The sequence below is a fragment of the Calypte anna genome, chromosome 4B (genome assembly GCF_003957555.1).
Source record: "Calypte anna isolate BGI_N300 chromosome 4B, bCalAnn1_v1.p, whole genome shotgun sequence".
Taxonomy (NCBI): domain Eukaryota; kingdom Metazoa; phylum Chordata; class Aves; order Apodiformes; family Trochilidae; genus Calypte; species Calypte anna.
The window spans coordinates 10,766,030-10,787,733 of record NC_044249.1 but is presented as its reverse complement, the minus strand read 5'-3'; the positions used below and the strand labels follow the sequence as shown (position 1 = coordinate 10,787,733).

Sequence of the window (21,704 nt, the reverse complement as noted above, 5' to 3'; positions counted from 1 at the left end):
TTGTCTTGTTCCTAAAATACACATGCTCACACAGAGGATGAAACATTCCTGCCTCTTACCGAGTGTGTGGCAAACTGATCTAGGTCTATGCTCATTCACAAGGGAGATAATTAATCTGGTGATGACAGTCTCAGGAGAGGAAGCACTTGCTCTGCACTGTGCCACGGGTGCCAAAGATGAGCTTGCAGAGTGAGATGTACACTTCATTAAGGCACTTAAGTGATTACAGCAGTGATTAACCCAATGATTACAGCAATCTCTATTTCAGTGATCAAAGGAGAAGGCCAAGATCCCACCCAGCAACTTCTCCCGTGTCTGTTTTCACAACCAGTCCTGTCTTTTCTGGAAAGCAGGGTACAAGGACAGGGCTCACTGTTTCTGCAGCACAGCCTGCAAAGACAGTCAGCAAGCATCGGCCACATGGCAGTGGTGGGGACCAGAGAGTCAGCAATCCTAATGCTTGCAGTCAAGGTGGCAGAGATATCTTGGGAGAGAAAAGGGAAAGATAAAAAGAAGCAGTGAGCCATAACTATACAACCAGGTGGAGGGAACGTTCTACCCTGCCTTCCACAAGGGCCCAGAATTACCACTTACTTTCTTTGGAACCTGACAACAGGATCGTCCAACAGGTCTGTGAAATCCAGCTTCTTCCCCTTCTCTATTACATCACGGTGCTTGCGCACAAACAGCCAACCAATGTGGGAGAAGAAGAAGCCACGGCGGGCATTGTGCGGGTCTGCATCTGTCTCTGAGTACTTGTGGTGCACACGGTGGTCTCGACTCCACTCGTAGATGTCATTCTGCACAGAAAGCATGGTGGGGTGAGAGGAGAGAGGCCAGGTGCTGCACCAGCAGTACCATCTCCAGCTCCTTCCCCAGATGGTAGCAGCAACAAGCCCCTCTCTGATGTTTCTCTAAAAGGGTTATTGGCTACAAATATCCTGAGGGACACCAGATTTGCAGCCAGCCAGCCCATCACACTGCTCCTGTCAGTGCCCACAGAGAATGGATATGCTTTGGGAACTGGTGATACAGATAGGACATGTTCCAGGTGTGCCGATGTTAGCTGGAGAAGTTTATTTTCTTCAGAGTAGCTAGTATGGGGTTATGTTGGCAAATGTCACACCAATTCACAAAAAGGGCCGGAAGGAGGACCTGGGAAACTCCAGGCCTGTCAGCCTGACCTCAGTGCCTGGCAAGGTTATGGAGTAGATCATCCTGGGGGCAATCACACAGTACCTACAGGATGGACAAGGGATTAGACCCAGCCAGCACAGGTTTAGGAAGGGCAGGTCCTGTCTGACCAACCTGATCTCCTTTTATGATCAGGGGACCCGCCTGGTGGATGAGGGGAAGGCTGAGGATGTGGTCTACCTGGACTTCAGCAAGGCCTTTGACACCGTCTCCAACAGCATCCTCCTGAAAAAGCTGTCAGCCTGCAGCTTGGACAGGAGCACCCTGTGCTGGGTTAGGAACTGGCTGGAGGGCCGGGCCCAGAGAGTGGTGCTGAACAGGGCTGCATCCAGTTGGCAGGCGGTCACTAGTGGTGTCCCCCAGGGATCAGTGTTGGGCCCAGTTCTGTTTAATATCTTTACTGATGATTTAGATGAGGGGATTGAGTCCATCATCAGCAAATTCGCAGACGACACTAAGCTGGGGGGGAGTGTCGATCAGCTGGAAGACAGGAGGGCTCTGCAGAAGGACCTGGACAGACTGGAGAGTTGGGCTGATTCCAATGGGATGAGGTTTAACACAGCCAAGTGCCGGGTCCTGCACTTTGGCCACAACAACCCCATGGGGAGCTCCAGGCTGGGGACAGAATGGTTGGAGAGCAGCCAGACAGAGAGGGATCTTGGAGTTTGGATTGACAGGAAGCTGAACATGAGCCAGCAGTGTGCCCAGGTGGCCAAGAAGGCCAATGGCATCCTCGCCTGGATCAGGAACAGTGTGGCCAGCAGGTCCAGGGAAGGGATTCTGCCCCTGTACTCAGCACTGGTGAGGCCACACCTCAAGTACTGTGTCCAGTTCTGGGCCCCTCCGTTTAGGAAGGATATTGTGGTCCTGGAGCGGGTCCAAAGGAGGGCAACTGGGCTGGTGAAGGGACTCGAGCACAGATCCTATGAGGTGAGGCTGAGAGAACTAGGGCTGTTCAGCCTGAAGAAGAGGAGGCTCAGAGGAGACCTCATCACTCTCTACAACTACCTGAAAGGAGGTTGTAGCCAGGTGGGGGTTGGTCTCTTTTCCCAGGCAACTATCAGCAAGATAAGAGGGCACGGTCTTAAGTTGTGGCAGGGGAGGTTTAGGTTGGATATTAGAAAGAATTTTTTTACGAAGAGGCTGATCAAACACTGGAATGGGCTGCCCAGGGAAGTAGTGGATTCTCCGTGTCTGGAGATATTTCAAAAGAGACTGAATGTGGCACTTAGTGCCATGGTCTAGTAACCACGGCGGTAGTGGATCAAGGGTTGGACTTGATGATCTCAGAGGTCCCTTCCAACCCAGCCGATTCTATGATTCTGTGTTTTGGATTTGTGCTGGAAAACGTGGATAATACTGAGATGTTTGTGTTTCTGCTGAGAAGTGCTCACACAGAGCCTTTTCTGGCTCTCACCCCACTCCATCAGCGAGCAGGCTACAGTTGCACAAGAAGCTGTGTAGGGACACGATTAGGACAGCTGATCCCAACTGACCAAAGATGTATGCTCAGCCTATAAAGCTGGGGGAAGAAGGAGGAAGGGGGGAATGTTAGGAGAGATGGTGTTTGTCTTTCCAAGTAACTATTACGGATGATGAAGCCCTTCTCTCCTGGAGATGGCTGAACACCTGTGATGGGAAGCAGTGAATGAATTCCTTATTTTGCTTTGCTTGCACGTGTGGCTTTTGCTTTACCTGTTAAACTGCCTTTATCTCAACCGATGAGTTTTCTCACTTTTATCCTTCCAGTTCTCTTCCCCATCTCATTAGGGTGGAGGGGACTGAGTGAGCAGCTGTGTGGTGCTTACTTGCTGGCTAGGATAAAACCACAACACCAGAGCTGGAGACAGCTGGAAGCCAAAAGCCTCTTGGGAGTTCCTGTCAGCAGTCTGTCCTGGTCCTGTGTCCTATCTGGGTGTTCGCTGTCTGAAGGAGGATGATAGGCTGGAGGGACTAGGTACATACATCTTTACATTATTTTATGACCCTGCCATGGGGGAGCTTGTAGATTTATTTTTAGGGCACTACTGTGCAGAGGCATTCAGCTCTGGCATCCTGTTCCTAAACTAGGAACAGCTGGTTACCACTGATGCCCTCTAGGCACAAACACACCACTGAAAGTGGAAGAGAGCTTGTGGAACACTATATGTGCCTTTTCCTGGCCTGAACAGGAGCTAAACTTGCTCAGCCATTTAGAGGGATGCCACTCACCTCAGCATCTTCATTTACATCTCCGCTTTATGTACAAGAGCACAGCCACCCAGTACTTAAAGGGGCCCACAGAAAAGATCGTGAAGGACTCTTTGTGGGGGGGTGTAGTGACAGGACAAGGGGTAGTGGTTTTAAACTGGAAGAGGAGACATTTAGACATTAATAAATTCTTCACTATGAGGGTGGTGAGACACTGGAACATATTGCCCAGAGGAAGCTCTCAATTCCCCCTTCTTGGAAGTGTTGAAGGCCAGGTTGGATGAGGGTTTGAACAAAATGGTCTAGTGGGAGGAGTTCCTGCCCGTGCAGGGGGGTTGGAACCAGACAAATTGTATGGTGCCTTTCAACCCAAACTGTTATATGATTCTATGATTAAGATATCAAAGGAGATGTGCCTACTTCACAGGAAATTAAGTCTTGAATTTTCAGTCAGGCTGGAATGAGTGTCAGAACCATAACAGATCAGATACAAAGCAAGTTCAGTCCTGCCTCTGCTCAAGCTGTCAGCAGATACAAGTCACTAAAATGCTTTATGGCTGCAAATGGGATTATGTGGACTGCGGGGAGGAAGGGACAGACCACAGTTTCAGAGTTGGATCAGTAAAGTAAGACATTCTGAGTTTGCTCAGCCAAAGGGTTTCAGGCTCACAGTTTGCTCTGCTACTGGACTAAACTGGTGGGTTTCGTAGTGGTGCTGAGCTATTAGTGCAGGATGCAGTAAGCACATATGACATGTACTAAACTCAGGCTACACACTTAGCTGTGAAATGAATTGCCCAACACCAGCACCAACACATGGAAACACTAGTTAATGCTCAGGTTCACAAAGTGCAAACTTAAATCAGAGAATGCTTAGTGGAGTGTGCTTTCCTCTGCTGTTTCCATCTTTGCACAGCCAGGGAGGTACCTAAGCAGTAATACTCAAAAGAAGGAAGGGCTTGTACAAACAGTAGCAGCACCCACAACTACCAAACAATGATTTGCTCAATTCTGCTGAGGAAATTTGCAGTGCCACCCCAAGACACAACCTCTGGTGTCTTCAGTGCAGCATCCATCATGGTTCTCAGCATCCTGCAGGACACAGTAAGCCCAGGCTAATGACAACTAGGTATATCTATCCTCTGTGAGACAAAAAGCCCTATGCTGAAAGTATTGCAAAAATCATTGCTCCTTCTCTCAGCTGACAACTGAGAAAGCACTGAGGCTGACCGTGTGGCTGAGAAGACTTAATGAAAAACTGCAAAAAGCAGCTAAAAAATGCAGCTCAAATACCTGTGTCAAATTCCAGCCTTTCAAAGATGCTCTCTGTGTGCAAAAGCCCATAGGGGACAAGCAAACAACAAAACCCCCTGGAAGATTCCTGCTCCACTGCACTCAGTTTTGCTCAGATCTGTACCAGAGAGTGGGCTGGGGATGAGGGGAACATTTTCTGCAGCACTTACCCATCTAAGTCATGAAGGCAGTAAAGACCTGCCCCTTACCTGACCTCCAGTATGTCGCACCTTAACTGCTGCATTGAACAGAAGAATGAACTGAGCTAAGTGAAGCAAAGGAAGTTGCCAAACTCCTCAGTAAGAAAGAAGGGGATATCTTTACCTACTGCCATATTTTTCCTGCAGAGAAATCAAAGGGAATGAAGGCCTCTACACTGCTTCAAGTGGCTTCAGCAGGGATACCCAGAAGACTAGAAAATGCCAAAATTAAGTCACTTAAAAATAAAACAAGTTTATTCAATAACTACACCTAGGAAAGGTCCTCTTTCTTAACCGGAAATCATTTTTCAAGTGAGAGTATTGATCACTTTGTTAAAAGACCCCTTGATAAAATTATTTGTGGGAGAGCAAATACATGATGCTGTGAGATACTAACTTTTTCCCACCACAGCAAACAACTGCAGGGTGTTTCCAGGCAAAAAACCCGAAACATTATTCCCTAGATGTGTCTCACCCTAGATGGGTGAGAAAGCTGTGAAACAACTGAATTTCATCTAATTAAAAAACACAAAGGCTAAGAGGAAATAAGAGCCAGAGGTTAGAACTGTTGGCAAGAAATATACCAAGAAGTGGAGCACAGCATGTGCAAACATAGAATCATAGAATGATTTGGGTTGGAAGGGACCCTAAAGATCATCCAGTTCCAACCCCCACTGCATGGGCAGGGAATCCTCCTACTAGACCAAGTTGCTCAAGGCCCCATCCAACCTGACCTTCAACGCTGCAAGGGAGGGGGCATCCACAACTCCTCTTGGCAGCCTTTTCCAGTGTCTTATCACCCTCATAGCAAAAATTTTCCTTTTAATGTCTAATCAAAATGTTCCCACTTGCAGCTTAAGGCCATCACCTCTTATCCTACCACAGCATGCCCCTCTAAAAAGTTCCCCTCCCACCTTTCTTGCAGGCCCCCTTCAGGTACTGAAAGGCTGCCACAAGATCTCCCCAAAGTTTCCTTTTGCCCAGGCTGAACAACCTCAACTTCCTCAGCCCGGCTTCACAGGGGAGGTGCTCCAACCCTTTGATCATCTTTGTAGCCCTCCCCTGGAATCATTTCAATAGCCCCATGTCCTTCTTATATTGGGGACTCCAGAACTGGACACAGTACTCCAAGTGGGCTCTCACAAGAGCAGAGAAGAGGAGGAGAATCCCCTCCCTTGACCGCTGTCTCTGCTTCTTTTGATGCAGCCCAGGACACAGTTGGTTTCTGGGCTGCAGGTACACATTGATGGCTCTTGTTAAGCTTCTGGTCCACCCCCACCCCCAAGTCCTTCTTCTCAGAGCTGTGTTTGATATGATCTCCACTCAGCCTGTATTTGTCTTTGCGCTTTCCCTGACCCAGGTGCAGGACCTTGCACTTGGCCTTGTTGAACTTCATGCAGTTTGCACAAGCTCTCCACTCAAGCCTCTCAAGTTCCCTCTGGATGGTATCCCTTCCCTCCATCACATCAACCATACCACACAGTTTGGTGTCATCAGTGAACTTGCTGTCCATGTTGCCATCAAAGGTATTAAACAGCACTGGTTCCATTACTGACCTTGAAGAACACCATTCATGACTGATCTCCATTTTGACACTGAACTATTGACCACAACTCTTTAAGTGTGACCATAGTTCCTTATCCACCAAGTGGTCCATCCATTGAAACCACATCATTCCAGTTTACATACCAGAATGTTGTGTGAGACAGTATCAAACACACTTTGCACAAGTCCAGGTAGATGACATCAGTTGCTCTCCCTCTGTGTGCTGATACAGTGACCCCATTATAAAAGGCCATCAACTTTGTCAGGTAAGATTTGTCTTCAGTGAAGACATGTCAGCTGTCACCAGTCAACCTCTTTTTTTTTCTATGTGCCTTAGCAGAGTCTTTAGGAGGATCTGCTCCATGATCTGGCCAGGCACAGAGGTGAGACTGACTGCCCTGTAGTTCCCTGGGTATTTTTTTTCCTTTTTGAAAATGGAGGTTATGTTTCCCCTTTTCCAGAGGGAAATCTCAACAGACTGCCAAGACTTTTCATATTAATAGCAATTCTTTTTCAGGAATACATAATTCTTGGTCAAATTTCAGATCAAAACAGGACTAAAATGCTTTATAAAAACAGAGCACACCACCACCACACTGGGCAGACGTGAGGTTTCATTTGCAGGTTCCTTAATAAACCCACAGACAGCAATGCAACAACAAACTGGGCTATGTAACAACCTCTGTGTGCTGACATGAATTTCCATACAACCACTCTTGCTGTGTACAGATGCTAATAGCACAACCTCAGCTGAACAACATAGCTTGTTTCACAGAGATAGTCAGAAGCAACAGTACAACACATGTAGCAGAGGAGACACCAAGCACATCCCAACTGAGATGCTGAAATTTAAAAAAACCACTAGGAGACAAGTAGACATTAGCCAGAAATTATCTATTTCTGAAACAGTCATGTGACAGTATGAAGCACAGGTTTTCAAAACTGTGAGAGTTTCTCTCTAGATGGAGAGAAAAGAGATGGAGAGAAAATATATAGCTCAGCACACTCCAATCATAAAAAATGCCATGAACAACAAAGCAACTCTTCAGCAGAGTTTCTCCAGCCCTTCAAGAAGTCTGAATATTTCCTCAGTATTCAGCTTCTAGGTATGCTGTAGGTATATCCATTGCTAATTGGACATATTTAATTTCTACCAAGCCAACATGAGGGAGATGGACCTGAAAATTCATTCACTGTCTGTGATGATGAAAACTGCCTTTAACAGGAATGTCACCATAGTTAGAAGCAGGCTTTGAACTGTTTAAAACTTAGAACTGGTGATCTGTCCTTTCATTTTCTTTATGATATGAAGGGCATAAAAGTGGCTTGAAGCTACTTTGAAGTACTTCCCAGCCTCAGAATCACACTAGGTCCTCAGCCAAAAGTGGTGATGTGGCAAATGAGATGTGTGCAAAATCTGAGAGCAAAATTTATAGCAACCAGGGGAGCAGAAAGCAATGAAATCTCAATGTACAGGCTCACTGCAGCCAGCTCAACACATTCACTTAAATTACGTATGAAATATAGGATCAGCTGTTAAACAGGAGGTAAGTAGTTGTTTAACACACTGAGCAGAGGGCCTGTAAAGCTCTGCAAGAAACCAAGCAGCACAAAGCAGCTGGAATATGACTCAGAATACTGGAACATCATAGTCAAGCAACAGCATTAGACATATTCAAGCAACAGCATTGTGCTCTTTGTAATGTATAGTGGTATTTACAAGATTAATTCCTTCCACCTTCACAAAAGATTAGAGATGATAAATGAACAATAGAGAAGTGGATAAAGGGACTCTTCATCATTTCTCAAGGTACATGAACAAGAAGTCAACCAGTCCGGGCAAAAGCTGAAAACTCAAGGCACAACACACCTATGGTACTCAGCACCACAGGAGGTGATGGTAGCCCAGCTCAAGTTTAGTAACAGTACCAGTTCATATCTCAGTTTTGAATAGCCAAAGAAGTAACAAAATTCAGAGTGAGAAGATCCTGGTTTTGGGCAAACTCCTACCATCAGATGGGTGTTCCACAAACATTTCTGAAGTCTAAGATTGCCTACCAGGAAGCGTTGAGCAAGTAATAAGGTTCTTTGCAAATGTATTTGAATTTTATTGGAGAAAAATGTTGCATAAAATAGATAATTTAAGATGGTGAAAGTATGCCTGCTCTCCTTTCTGGACACATCAAAATCTCCATCTGCCTGAGTGGACAAAGAGACTTGATTATACAGAAAGATTTGCATCAAGTTCTTCCTTGCAGAAGTTTCCAAATTATGCTGTGAAATGTGGGGCCTGGCCTGTGCTGCAGATAGGCTGCTGGAGTGCTGTGCCCCTGATCTGGGCATGTTCAACTTAGTCTGTAAGTAATGATTTCTCCTAGAGTAATGTACACTGTTACGTGGGTGGTGAGAGGGGCTCTGCATCCCCTGAGCCGAGTGCCTGATCAGCAAGTGTCTTCCTATTAATTTTTTTTATCTTGCTGTCTCTAAGCTGAGAGGAATCCTTGCACAGGAAAGAAAGCTGCCCAGAGGCCAAGAATCTGGATGGGCAACCAAAACCCCACCTGGAAAGCCATGGAGTTAGCTGCAGCTAGGAAGATACGCAAAGGCAGCTTGGCTTTGTAGGAACGGTGGCTCCACAGGCGATGTGCACCAGCTGTCACACCCAGGGCTGTCATCAGGAAACAGAAATATGCTGAAAGACACAAAAACAAAATTCATGGTGTGTCAAGGGCCAATTTTCATTATTTCTGCTCTTTTTGATATAAAAATGATCATTGGCCCTGTCTGCTGATGCCCGCAGGGTCTCTCAGAAGATGAGGTTGGGCAGAAAAGAGGCAAGATTCTCAGCCCATCTCTATCCCGTGGCCCCAGAGACATGTCATTCCACTTTCCACCCCTTATCATTGAGCCAGCATGTTGTTCAGGAGCATCTGGCAGCACTGGAGCACCATGCTGTGACATGTTTATGCAGTGTGCTTTTGCCAAGTGCAGCAGAGCGACAGTTCATCACTCATGTCAGAAGACTAGCAACAACTCTAAAAGGATACTGCCAGCCTTCTCCAGAAAGGTCTGTTCAAGTCCAATTTGTCAGATAGTTCAACTGCTGTCTCACCCCTAAAAATACAAGCTATGTCAGAGTTCCCATAATAAAAACTTCTCTTACCATTAGGAGCTCATGACTCATTAATAAAAAACCACAAGGAAATGTAGTATCCACCATCTCCCTCAATTTCAGGAACTGCTTTTTCTTCCCTTACTTACTTTTTTCTTCCCTTACTTTATTTATTAAAATAAATAAATGGACAAGTAAATTTGTTTCAAGTGTTTTTTTCAGATGGCAAACACAGTTCAGGAGCAGGTCTCTTCCTTACTCACCACATTGTCTCCAGAATAGACACGGCCCAGGAACATGCATCTCACAGTATACCCCACCCTCATGCTTAAAATAATACTCCCACCAATCACCAATTTAGTATTGGTATAATATGTCTTGTCCTTTCAGCAGGGGCCACACTCACACATGCTCCACCTCATTAATTCATCTCAAGGGGGAAGGGGAGTGGCTGCTGGGAGAGCAGAACAAGAATAACTGAGGTTGTCTGCTCAAGCCAAGCATCTGTGCACTGATGGCTTCTCCTTTGCTGTGCTTGCTGGTTTTGCCTCTAGTGCCTTTGAATTCCTGTATGATGGACAACTCCATAGCCTGAGTTGTTTTGACTTGCAGTGAAAATCAACAGGAAAAGATTGGAAGAATAGTACTTTGGAATTTCTCCTACTTTTGTAGACAGACCAGACAGAAAAATGAGAGCTAGAAGGAAAGTATTGTAAAAGTCCCAGATAAAGTAGACCAGTTAAAAGGACTCACATTTAAGCTACCCAGCTGTCATGATGTGACTCTTAAGTCTCACTCCCACAGGTATTGATTTCTTGTAGTGTGCCTGAAGAGTACAGGTTTGTTATACAAGAGTAAAATTAGAACAAGTCAAACAATAATAGTATTACAGGACTACCCCAAATAAGTTTGCATGGTCTTAAGCAATATGCTGTTTAGCCAGGGCTCCCTGCCACCCTTAACACTCAGGCATATTCTGGTTAAAATAGCCCATTTCAAATAACTAAACAGAGTTACTGCAACTAAAAGAGAAAACACCCCAAATGGGTTTTTCCCTACTTGTGTCTGTATCTGCACAACAGTCTGTCCAGCAAGGAACCCTGTTAGGCATGCAGTGGATAGAAAGGAATTCACAGCCAGTTTTTCCCAGTATATAATGTAAAAAATCTATCTTTGAAAAAGAAAACAAAAAGTATGCATAGGTAGGGGGGTGTCAACTCTAACAACTCAATTCTTGAAATGACAGCATCTAAGAGAAAATATAATAGATATTTGGTAAAATAGTGGCAACCATACTTCATGTTGATTGTCACCCCTGCAGACTGAAGGAATAAATGGAAGTTTTCCACTCCACTGGAGGCTCAGTCAAAAACAGATTAACCTAACTGCTTCACAGTATGTACATGGCTAAATTCCAGTCATCTCTTGCACAGCAAACCAGTCTTCCTCATAAAATGCAACAGACAAATAGAGTCAGAACGGTCCTACTGAAGATGATGCATCTCAAAAACCTGTTTTGGACACCATCACTGAAGAGGCAATTCTTTTTTTGTCAGGCTGCAGTGTTTAAGCTACTCCCAGAAAAGGAAGTCCAATGCACCGAAGTCTTATCACCAAATTCAAACTCTCATGTCTTTCCTGAAAATCATGTATTCTCTCTGCACATTATTTACTTATTCTGTTGAACTTACAGATTAGTCTCAGAGCAGTAAAAATGCTGACACCACAACAAATCACAACTCACACTTTGGTCCCCACCGCATTCTTGCATTTCTTACTCAAAGATTGGGACTTCTGTGAAAACAGGGAAAAATCCGTCCTGTCATTTTCTGTACCTGATGCTGATCTGTGCAGAAACAATCACTAAATAAGGCTTTCCAAATAGCTCAAATAACTGTAATTGTGGGAACAGCTCTGTGACACACAGAATAGTGACTTTATCCAATTGACATAAAAATATTAAGATTATAGTCCTGAAGAACATACTGTCTGTGGGATTTAGGACTTGTTAACCTCTTACAGAAACCTCTGCACCTCTTGCACAGGGGCAGAAATCTCATCTTCAGTAGTGTCTTTGCTTCCTTAAAGCAAAAGCAGGGGCTTTTCTCTCACTTCAAAGCAACATGATTTAGTTGACCAAGTGTGTCTCAAGGCATATATCCATCTTAATAATGACCTTGCTTAAAAACAGAATTAAAGATAAGTGGGTAGAACAAGAGATATGCAACATCAAGGTTGATTCCACTTTTCTTCATAAAATGTCTAGGGTTGGAAGGAACCTTAAAGATAAGCCAGTGCCAATCCCCCTGCCATGGGCGGGGACACCTCCTACCAGATTGGGTTGTGTAAGGCCTTATCCAGCCTGGTCTTCCACACTTCCAGGAGGCATCCACAACTCACAACTTCCCTGGGAAACCTGTTCCAGGGTCTTACCACTCTCATAGTAAAGAATTTCCTTTCAATAACTAATTTAAATCTCCTCTCTTCAAGTTTTGAACCATTGTCCCTTGTCTACACACCCGTGTAAAAAGCCCTACCCCAGCTTTCTTGCAGGCCCCCTTCAGGTGTTGGAAAGCCAGAAGGTCACCTTGGAGCTTCTTCTCCAGGCTGAAAAACCCCAACTCCCTCAGCCTGGCTTCACAGGGGAGGTGCTCCAGCCCTCTGAGTATTTTAGTGTTCTCCTCTGAACATGTTCCATATACTCCATGGCCTTCCTGTGCTGGGGACTCCAGAACTGGACACAGTACTCCAGGTGAGCTCTCACAAGAGCAGAGCAGAGGAGGAGAATCCCCTTCCTCGACTGCTGTCTCTGCTGCTTTTGATGCAGCCCAGGACCCGGTTGGCTTTCTAGGCTGCAGGTGCACATTGATGGCTCATGTTGAGCTTCTGCTCCACCACCGCCCCCAAGTCCTTTTCCTTAGGGCTGCTCTCAGTCCTTTCTCCTCCCAACCTGCATTTGTGCATGAGATTGCCTCGACCCAGTTCAGAACCTTGCACTTGGCCTTGTTGAACTTCATGAATTTTACACAACTCCACTTCTTGAGACTGTCCAGGACCCTCTGGATGGCATCCCTTCCCTCCAGCCTGGTGACTTCACCACACACTTCAGTGTCATCAGCAAACTTGCTGAGGGTGCACTCCATTCCTCTGTCCATGTCACTGACAAAGATGTTAAACAGCGCTGGTCCCAGTACTGACCCTTGAGGAACACCACTCATCACACATCTCCATTTCGACACTGAGCCACTCATCACAACTCTTTGGGTGCCACCATCCAGCCAGTTCCTTATCCAATGAGTGGTCCATCCATTGAATCCATATAATTCCAGTTTAGAGACCAGAATGTCATGTGGGACAGTGTCAAATGCTTTGCACAGGGCCAGGTAGATGATGTCTGTTGCTCTGCCTTTGTCCATCGAGGCTGTGACCCCACTGTAAAAGGCCACCAGATCAGTCATGCAGGACTTGCCCTTAGTGAAGCTGTGTTGGCTGTCACCAATCACCCCTATGTTATCTGCTTGCCTTAGCAGATCCTCCTGAAGGCTCTGCTCCATGATCTTGCCCAGCACAGAGTTGAGATTGACTGGCCTGGAGTTCCTTGGATCTTCCCTTTTTCCAGTTTTGAAAACAGGGGTTATGTTTCCCATATGCTAACCATATTACTGTGGGTCAAGAGCAGACTGTTCTCATCACACCAACCCATGTCTAGAGATTGGTTTTTTACTCTTTGCTAAGACCTGGTCAACATTCAGAACAAAAAGAATAAATGAAACATTTTGTTGAGGACTAACCAGACAATCTGTACCAAATAATAACCCTCAGCTCATGGTATTACTGCTACCAAGCTCATTTCTGGTTCCCTTCTGGTTTTGTGACAGCTGCTGTTTGACCCTGAAGATTCTTTTTTTTTAACCCCTCTGTTATCTGCTTGTCTTAGCAGAGCCTTCAGGAAGATCTGCTCCATGATCTTGCCAGGCACAGAGGTGAGACAGACTGGCCTGGAGTTCCCTGGGTCTTTTTTTTTTCTGAAAATGGTGGTTATGTTTCCCCTTTTCCTATCAGCAGATACTTCACCAGACAGCCATGACTTTACAAATATGATGGACACTGGTTTGCAACTTTATCAGCCAATTCTTTCAGGAGCTGTGGGTGAATCACATCTGGTCCCATGGACTTGTTTACCTTTGGGTTCTTTAGGCAGTCTTGAACCTCACCTCCCTCACAGTGGTGGGCTCTTCCTTTTCCCAATCCCTGCCTTTCGCTTCTGTAATATGGAGGACATGACCAGAATTCTTTCCAGTGAAGACTGAGGCAAAATAGTCACTTAGTACCTCAGCCTTCTCTACATCTTGGTTGAGCAGCTCTCCCATTTCCTTCTTGAGTGGGCCCACATTTTCCCTGGTCTTTTCCTGTCCAGAGCAAAACAAAAAAAAAAGACTGAGTGGGCAATGGTGTTAAATAAGAGAACAGCAGATTTAGATCTGTTGTTAGGAAAAAGTTCCTTACCACGAGGGGAGTGGAACAATGGAACAGGTTGCCCAGGAGGTGGTTGAGGCCTCATCCCTGGAGATATTCAAGGTGAGGCTTGAGGAGGCTCTGAGCAACCTGATCTAGTTGAGGGTGTCCCTGCTTACTGCAGGGGGGTTGGACTAGATGAGCTTTGGAGGTTCCTGCCAACCCAAATCATTCTATGATTCTACAACATATAGACCACATAAAACAGCTGCACTGAATAGAAGGGATTTATGTCACTTCATGATTCATGAAGTGCTTAAAGAGCTCAGCTTAACAGAGACCTTTTTGTTCAGCCCACTCCATGCCACCAATATTGCAGCAGAATGGAAATACAGGGGTTCCTCGAAGATCTACGTGTCATCTCCTGTGTCCATACCTTCGAACAGCACTTCCCAGCCTACCTCTCCTCCCAATACCATCCCTGACTGATGCTTCCCAGGAGGGCCTGAGCTACAAATCCAAAGAGCTACAAATCTGAAAAATCTCTGCATGTGTCCAGTTGCTGCATAGGCAGCCTGGCAGGCAGCACATCTCCATCCACCACAAATAGGCAAACCTAGCTGTACCTCCAGGCAGGGACTGACTGGTGTTGTGCCCCAGCAAAAGGAAGATGACAACTATTTCACAGGGGGCAGCCAGCATGCCCAGGCTCCCCCAACAGCCATGCTTGGGAACATGGGTCTCACCTGTGTGGTTCAGCAAGTGGAGAGGCAGAAAGGCCAACCAAGAATGAATGCCCGATGGAGCTCCTCAGAGCTCCTCAGAAACATGCTGCCCTGATCAACTGGGACTTTTCTGGGGCTTCACAGGGCCATGACCACATGCTCCCTCCCTCCTCCTGTCCTCTCCATCTCTTGCCAGCACCATCCACTACCTCAGGTGATCAAGCTAAAACAGCTGGGGCTTACACCCATGCAACACACCTATTTTTTGCCTTTGCAGAGGATGAACTGTAATAATGAGAATTTTCCTAATACAAATCATGAAGCCTGAAAGATTCCCAGAAGCAAACAAAATTACTCTGGAGTTTGGTAACCAGAGCAGAAACAAATCCTGTCAGGCAAATGCACTGTACATTGTTAACAGATTACTGTGTTTCCTAAAGGACTTAGGGTGCCTGAAAATATTACTTGGTTGCTAATTACCTGTGTATGAATAGCCAAATTTGTGGCTGACAAGATGATAAATGATGACAAATACTTGCTGTGTAAAGACAGTGAGGTCCTTCACATACAAAGAGGAAGCTGCTAAAATAGCCAGATTAGTACTCTGCGTGTTTTAGGTGACCTAACTTTACAACCAGGCTGACTTAACAGAGCAATGTTACACTCACAAGGGACAGCAGCATTTCAAACTTAACCTAACGGCTCAAGACTTAGATGAGTTAGCTATATATATTGGCTTCACACATTATCATGGGACACCAAAAGTACCAAACGCTCTGAATTCAGAGCACAGATGGACATCTTGTTGTACCGCACCTCAATAGGTGCTGCAGGGCTGGCAGAAGAATAGTCTGGGAGTGGGCTGAGTTGTAGAAGGTTATCAGCAGCCACTGATGATGGATGGAAAGGAAGAACTGCAAGCTGGCAGCATCCCTACCTCCCCAAGATGCCCAGCTATGAGGTCAAGAGGCATTTCCACAGGGCTGTCCTCACTGGGGGACCAAACTAGCTCCAGCACTGACTGCACAAAGACTGTTGATTGTGAAATGAGAGGTGCTTGAGGGATAAGGAAGATGGAGGTAGAAAAGGGCTGGGTAAAGACTTGCTGGACACAAGCCTGGGGATGGAGCACACAGAGCTGCCAGCCAGGGTCAGCATGTAAGAGTACCAGGGCATAGGAGTTCCACCAATAGTACAGCAGCTTGAGGAGCTCTGAAACCACATATCAGAAGGTTGTGTCACATTAATGGCAGTCAAAAAGCAAAAAAAAGAAAATGGAATGAGGACTTCAAGGAGAAAATGGAAAAGCTATCACAGCAGAAAAAGATGCCAGGAGAGTCCTGGGATGAGAGGAAACAGAGCAGCCAATGAACAGGTCTGTGAAACAGTGGGTTTAAGACTGGTATTTCTGTTCTTATGAAAAGCAAGCTAGAGCTGTGCAGTTTCAGAGGAGAGAGGAAGACCTCCTCCACTTGCTGATCATTTGTTCAGTTTTGCTGAACAAATTGGACTGGACAAATTGGACCAAGAATTGGAGTGAAAGCAATTCTTGACTGAGCTTCTGGCAGAGAGTCATCTGTCTGGCATGGAGCTGAAGTGTGCCACTGGGCTGGGAATATGTCCCAGTGCTGACTCCTCAGCATCAGCTCCTAATTGCCATGTTCAGTATGAGAGTTCAGATCTACTCTGTTAATGCAGATACTCATGTTATCAGGCACATTTCATCCTCACATAGCACTGCACTTTCTGGATACTGTGGTATTGCATGGCAAGGAGCTCCACATATCTGCAGGGTCGTCTTCAGCCTTTACTCCCTATGCTGATACTGTATAATTGTTTCTTTCAACAATTTACTTGAAACAAGAGCTGAATTATTTTCCCAAGGCCCTTGGAAAGTATGAGAATGCTGTGCGCCATCCCCACTGCTCCCCAGAACAAAGGCTACCTTGGCCTGGTGTCCTGGGCCTGGATGAGATAGAGTTAAATTTTACAAGAAGCTGGGAATGGACAATCAGGATAGCTGACCCAAAGTAGACAAGGAGATATTAAATACCATATGAGTCATGCTCAGTAAACCCCCTGGAGAAGTTTGCCAAGGGAGGGAGGGATTGGTGGGCTGGGCATCAGGTTCCAGGTAGTAAGCAGTACTCGCTTCATATGTTCTTTTATTTGTATTATAGTAATTATTTTCCTCTCTCCTTGTGAACTCCTCTCTCCTATTGAACTGTCGTTATCTCAACCTGCAAGTTTTAACCTTTTTTTAACTTCCAGTTCTCCTCCCCACCTCACTGGGGGGAGGAAGGAGTGAGAAATCAACATACGGTAGAGCCCCAAGTTTACATAGTTTTAGATTATTTCAGTTGGCCATGGTTTCCTTTGAATTGCTGTCTGCTCAAAGCAATGATTTACAGAAGCTTCAGCTTTGGTCAAGCCCAGTTTTCTCCCATTTATCTGATTATTCTGGCTTCAGGACAATTCCCTAGAAATGTGGACTCTGGACCTCCTTTTACAGTAATGGTCACAGACAAGCCCACAGTCTTCCTCAGCTATGCCTATTCAGATGCCCATTGTAGCTATGAGTGTGCCCAGGAGGTTGCTTAGGCTGCAGCACCAGCCAGGGCCCTCTGCCAGGGCCAGAGCTCTATCCCCAAGACATGCAAACCAAGTGTTCCCATCCAACAACTCTGCCATCCCTATAAAGACCCCAAAACTCTGCAGGAAGGTTTAGGGCCTGCTGCAGGTCTAGGAGAAGTCTGAAACCTGGGCACAAGTACCTAAACCAACAGAGCCTGTGCCAAGAGCTCTGAGCTCCACACAGCTCCAACACCATGCCCAGAGCTGCCTTTCACTAGACAGTAAAGAGGGAGGTGTGCTGGGAGAGGATGAAAAAGGGAGAAGATAAAGGATGTTAAACTACAGTGCAAATGGAGAGACAGCAGATCCTTAAGCTTTCAAAAGTACACTGTGCCTGTGAACAGATGCAATTCATGGGAACATGCCAGAATCAACAGGCAGAAGATTTTTATTCCACATCCTTATTAATGACCTGAAACAAAGGCAAACAGCATATTAATTGGAACAGCAGACAGTGCTAAATTTGAAGCAGTGGTGAGAAAGCTACAAAATACAAAAGGGTCCATGCGGAAACAGGGAAAGTAGGGGTCAAAATATGGATCTGCCTAGATAGTAAAAGCAAAATATTGTAGTTCAGGGGCAATAACGGCAGGTAGGGATCTGCAACAATGATGAAATGCTTGGGGAAGTGAGAGCCTGCAAGGAGAATGGGCAACAGCTCATGAAATATTCTCAGCTTGCAATATATTGATGCAGCAAGACATCAGTGTGATTTTGAAAAGCAGGCACAGATGTATCATTTCACTGTCAGAGAGAAGCAATTAAAACTGTACCAGACAAATAATTTAAAAATGGATGGGATGGGAGTTCAACACCATAAAACCTTTGAGCAATCTTTTTCAGAACAGTTTATTAATCCCATGGCTAGATTTACATAAAACCTTTACTACACTCAGTAGCAAACTCTTCTGAAAACCTAAGTGTTCAGGAGACTGACCTCTTGCAAAGATATGGGGAGATATTGCCACAATTTGTAGCTATTTCAAAGATACCAGGAAATCATCCCCTGCTCTAGGTGGTTGCTTAAATTGGAGCAGATTTCTCCCTATAGAATTTCAACTCTATTATATGCTGAGTACCAAAACTAGTACCACATCCATTTCTGAAACTTGTCTGAGGACAAACTTGGAGATCTCTTCCTCCACAGCGGAGAAACAAGAGGAGTACTTTATTCACAGTGTCCTACCAAAAAAGCCTCATTTCCTGAACTGGAACTACATTTACTAAGGAGGGAAAAATTTTCCACCTTAGTCCTTAAATTGCTGCCAGGAAGAAATATTGAATTAGTGCTCTGGCCCTAGAGTCTGGGGAGAAAACACTCAAGCCCGCTGATGAATAGGGTGGGAGCCCTGATAACAGATGTTGATAAGGCAGAGCTGCTGAATGCCGTCTGTGCTTCAGTCGTTACTCCTAGGACCAGCCCCTGTGGACATAAGAGAGAAAACCCGGAGGAGGGAAGACTCACCACTGGTCAGTGAGGTCTGGGTTAGAGATCAGTTATACAAATTGAATGCGCACAAGTCCACGGGCCCTGATGGGATGCACCCAAGAGTATTGAAAGAGCTGGCTGATGGTATCACCCTACCACTCCACCATTTTCAAAAGATCATGGCTAACAGGAGAGGTGCCTGAGGACTGGAAGAAAGCCAACATAACTGGAAAATGATGGAGCAGCTCATTCTAGAGGTGATCTCCAAGCACATGGAAGAGAAGAAGGTTATCAGGAGTAGTCAGCATGGATTTACCCAGGGAAAATCATGCTTGACTAATCTGATAGCTCTCTATGATGTTGTTACTGAATGGGTAGATGCAGGGAGAGCAGTGAATATAGTCTGCTTTGATCTTAGCATGGCTTTTGACACTGTCTCCCATAACATCCTCATGAGCAAGCTCATGAAGTGTGGGATAGGAGAATCCACAGTGAGATGGATTAAGAACTGGCTACACAGAAGAGCCCAAAGAGTGGTGATCAATGGCAGAGAGTCCAGCTGGAGACCTGTGAGTAGTGGAGTCCCCAAAGGATCTGTGCTGGGTCCAGTCCCGTTCAACATCTTTATCAATGGCATTGATGATGAGACAGAGTGTCTTCTCAGCAAGTTTGATGATGACACAAAGCTGGGAGGAGTGGCTGACACCCCAGAAGGCTGTGCTGCCATTCAGAGGGACCTGGACAGGCTGGAGAGCTGGGTAGGGAGAAATTTAATGACAGAAAACAAGGGCAAGTGTAGAGTCTTACATCTGGGTAGGAACAACCCCAAGTACCAGTACAAATTGGGGACTGAGTTCTTGGAGAGCAGTGAAGGGGAAAGGGACCTGGAGGTGCTGGTGGATAGAAGGATGACCATGAGCCAACAATGTGCCCTTCTGGCCAAGAAGGCCAGTGGCATCCTGGGGTGCATTAGAAGGGGGGTGGTCAGTAGATTAAGAGAGGTTGTTCTCCCTCTCTGTTCTGCCCTGGTAAGGCCACATCTGGAACATTGTGTCCAGTTCTCAGTTCCTCAGTTCAAGGACAGGGAACTGCTTGAAAGAGTCCATCACAGAGCCTTATGTTGATGAAGGGAGTGTAGGAAAGACTGAGGGAGCTGGGGCTCTTCAGCTTGGAATAGAAAAGACTGAGGGGTGACCTCATTAATGTCTATAAATATGTAAAGGGAGAGAGCCCGAAGGATAGTGCCAGGCTCTTCTCAATTATGCCCAATGATAGGACAAGATGCAATGAATATAAGCTTGAGCATAGGAGGTTCCATATAAACACGAGGAAAAATTTTTTTACTGTGAGGGTGACAGAGCACTGGCACAGGCTGCCCAGGGAGGTTGTAGAGTCTCCATCTCTGGAGACATTCAAAACTCACCTGGACATGTTCCTACATGACCTGCTGTAGGGCAGGGGAGTTGGACTTGATGTTTTGAGGTTCCTTCCAACCCCTAACTTTCTGGGATTCTGTAACACTTCTCTTCTAGCAGATAATAAATTTGCCAACCCACATTTTGCTGAGCCCTGCTATCTCTTTCCAGGAGAAGCACTCTGTTGCATCCTCCTGGCCCTGCCTTTACCAGCTCATGAAATCTGGACTGTATCTGTGTGGATGCACATGCCTGCATATGCATTTTAAGGAACATTCCCCAGAAGCCATCCCTTTTGGCTGAGTACACAGAAGATTTTATTCTGGTTGGAACAGCAGAAACCTTCAGATTGACAGCTGCAGCCAATGTAACATAAATAAAGCCAGTAGAGGAATGGAAATTGCAGCTGACAGCAAGTACTCCAGCAAATGCTAAGATTTCCCTAGAATCATAGAATCATAGAATCATAGAATCCTAGGGGTTGGAAGGGACCTCGAAAGATCATCTAGTCCAACCCCCCCTGCCAGAGCAGGGCCACCTAGAGTACATCGCGCAGGAACGTGTCCAAGCGGGTTTTGAATGTCTCCAGTGAAGGAGACTCCACAACCTCCCTGGGCAGCCTGTTCCAGGGCTCTGTCACCCTTACAGTAAAAAAATTTTTTCGAATATTCAACTTGAACCTCCTATGCTCCAATTTACACCCATTACCCCTTCCCTGAACATATCAGCAACTGAAGATTGCCTTAATATAGTGAATAGTTAATACATATTTTTAGCTCAAAAGAGAGGTTAGGACATGCTCTGATTTCTCTGAAATTTTTTGATTTCTATGTGTACCCTCACTCAGCTCAGCCAACTCCTGCATCATCACAAAACCATGAGCACATTTTCTCTCCCAGTGACCTCACTGCTCTCCTCAATCCCCACACAAACTATGGCTCTGGTGGGTTTTTTTAAGTGCTCTATATATGTCAAGAAATAATTAATGGCAATTTCATTACTTTTTTTCAAGTACAGAGAAAAGAAATAGTGCAGTCAATAGTGCCAATAGGCTATTGGCATGGTACTCCAGAGCCCTGCACTCAGCAAGCTGCTGTTGCCTTATGGAAGAAGATTAGGTATTTAGCTTCTCTGCCACCACTGGCCAAAGCTTGCCCTGTATGTAGCTGGGCACATGGCGGGGAAGTGGCCTCATCCCACTGCTCACACTGTGTAGGTTGAAGAGATGACCCAAAGCTCAGTTTCTCAACTATCAGAAACACAGATGCGGCATTTTACATTTCTGATTTCTGCAAACTGACAGCTTCTGCCTTTCATGGTACTTAGGCATGGGCCACAGGAAAGGCACAGGGCTCAGCAGGGAGCAAAAACCCCTTCTGAACTGCTGGGACTCAGCCACCATTCCCTGGGAATGAAGCTGCACCTTTGTCCCAGCTCTCAGCTGAACAGGATCCATTGCACAGGACAGACCCTGCTCCAGCCTGGTGCCTTCAGACCAGACAGAAGCTGCCA

At 45.8% G+C, this 21,704-nt stretch overlaps 1 protein-coding gene across 2 annotated transcripts in view; it reads right to left on the bottom strand.

Moving 5' to 3' along the window:
- Positions 1–21,704, bottom strand: part of SCD5 (stearoyl-CoA desaturase 5) — a 37,323-nt gene that overhangs the window by 5,806 nt on the left and 9,813 nt on the right. The window contains exons 1-3 of one of the 2 annotated variants that reach the window (XM_030450817.1): positions 10,288–10,360; positions 8,984–9,114; positions 595–800 (exon numbers count right to left, since the gene is read on the bottom strand). In XM_030450817.1, coding sequence (XP_030306677.1) covers positions 595–800; positions 8,984–9,097 — 320 coding nt within the window. In that variant the 5' untranslated portion in view covers positions 9,098–9,114; positions 10,288–10,360. Of the gene's footprint in view, positions 1–594; positions 801–8,983; positions 9,115–10,287; positions 10,361–21,704 lie in introns of those variants that run through there. The other variant, XM_030450816.1, reaches the window with a different exon arrangement.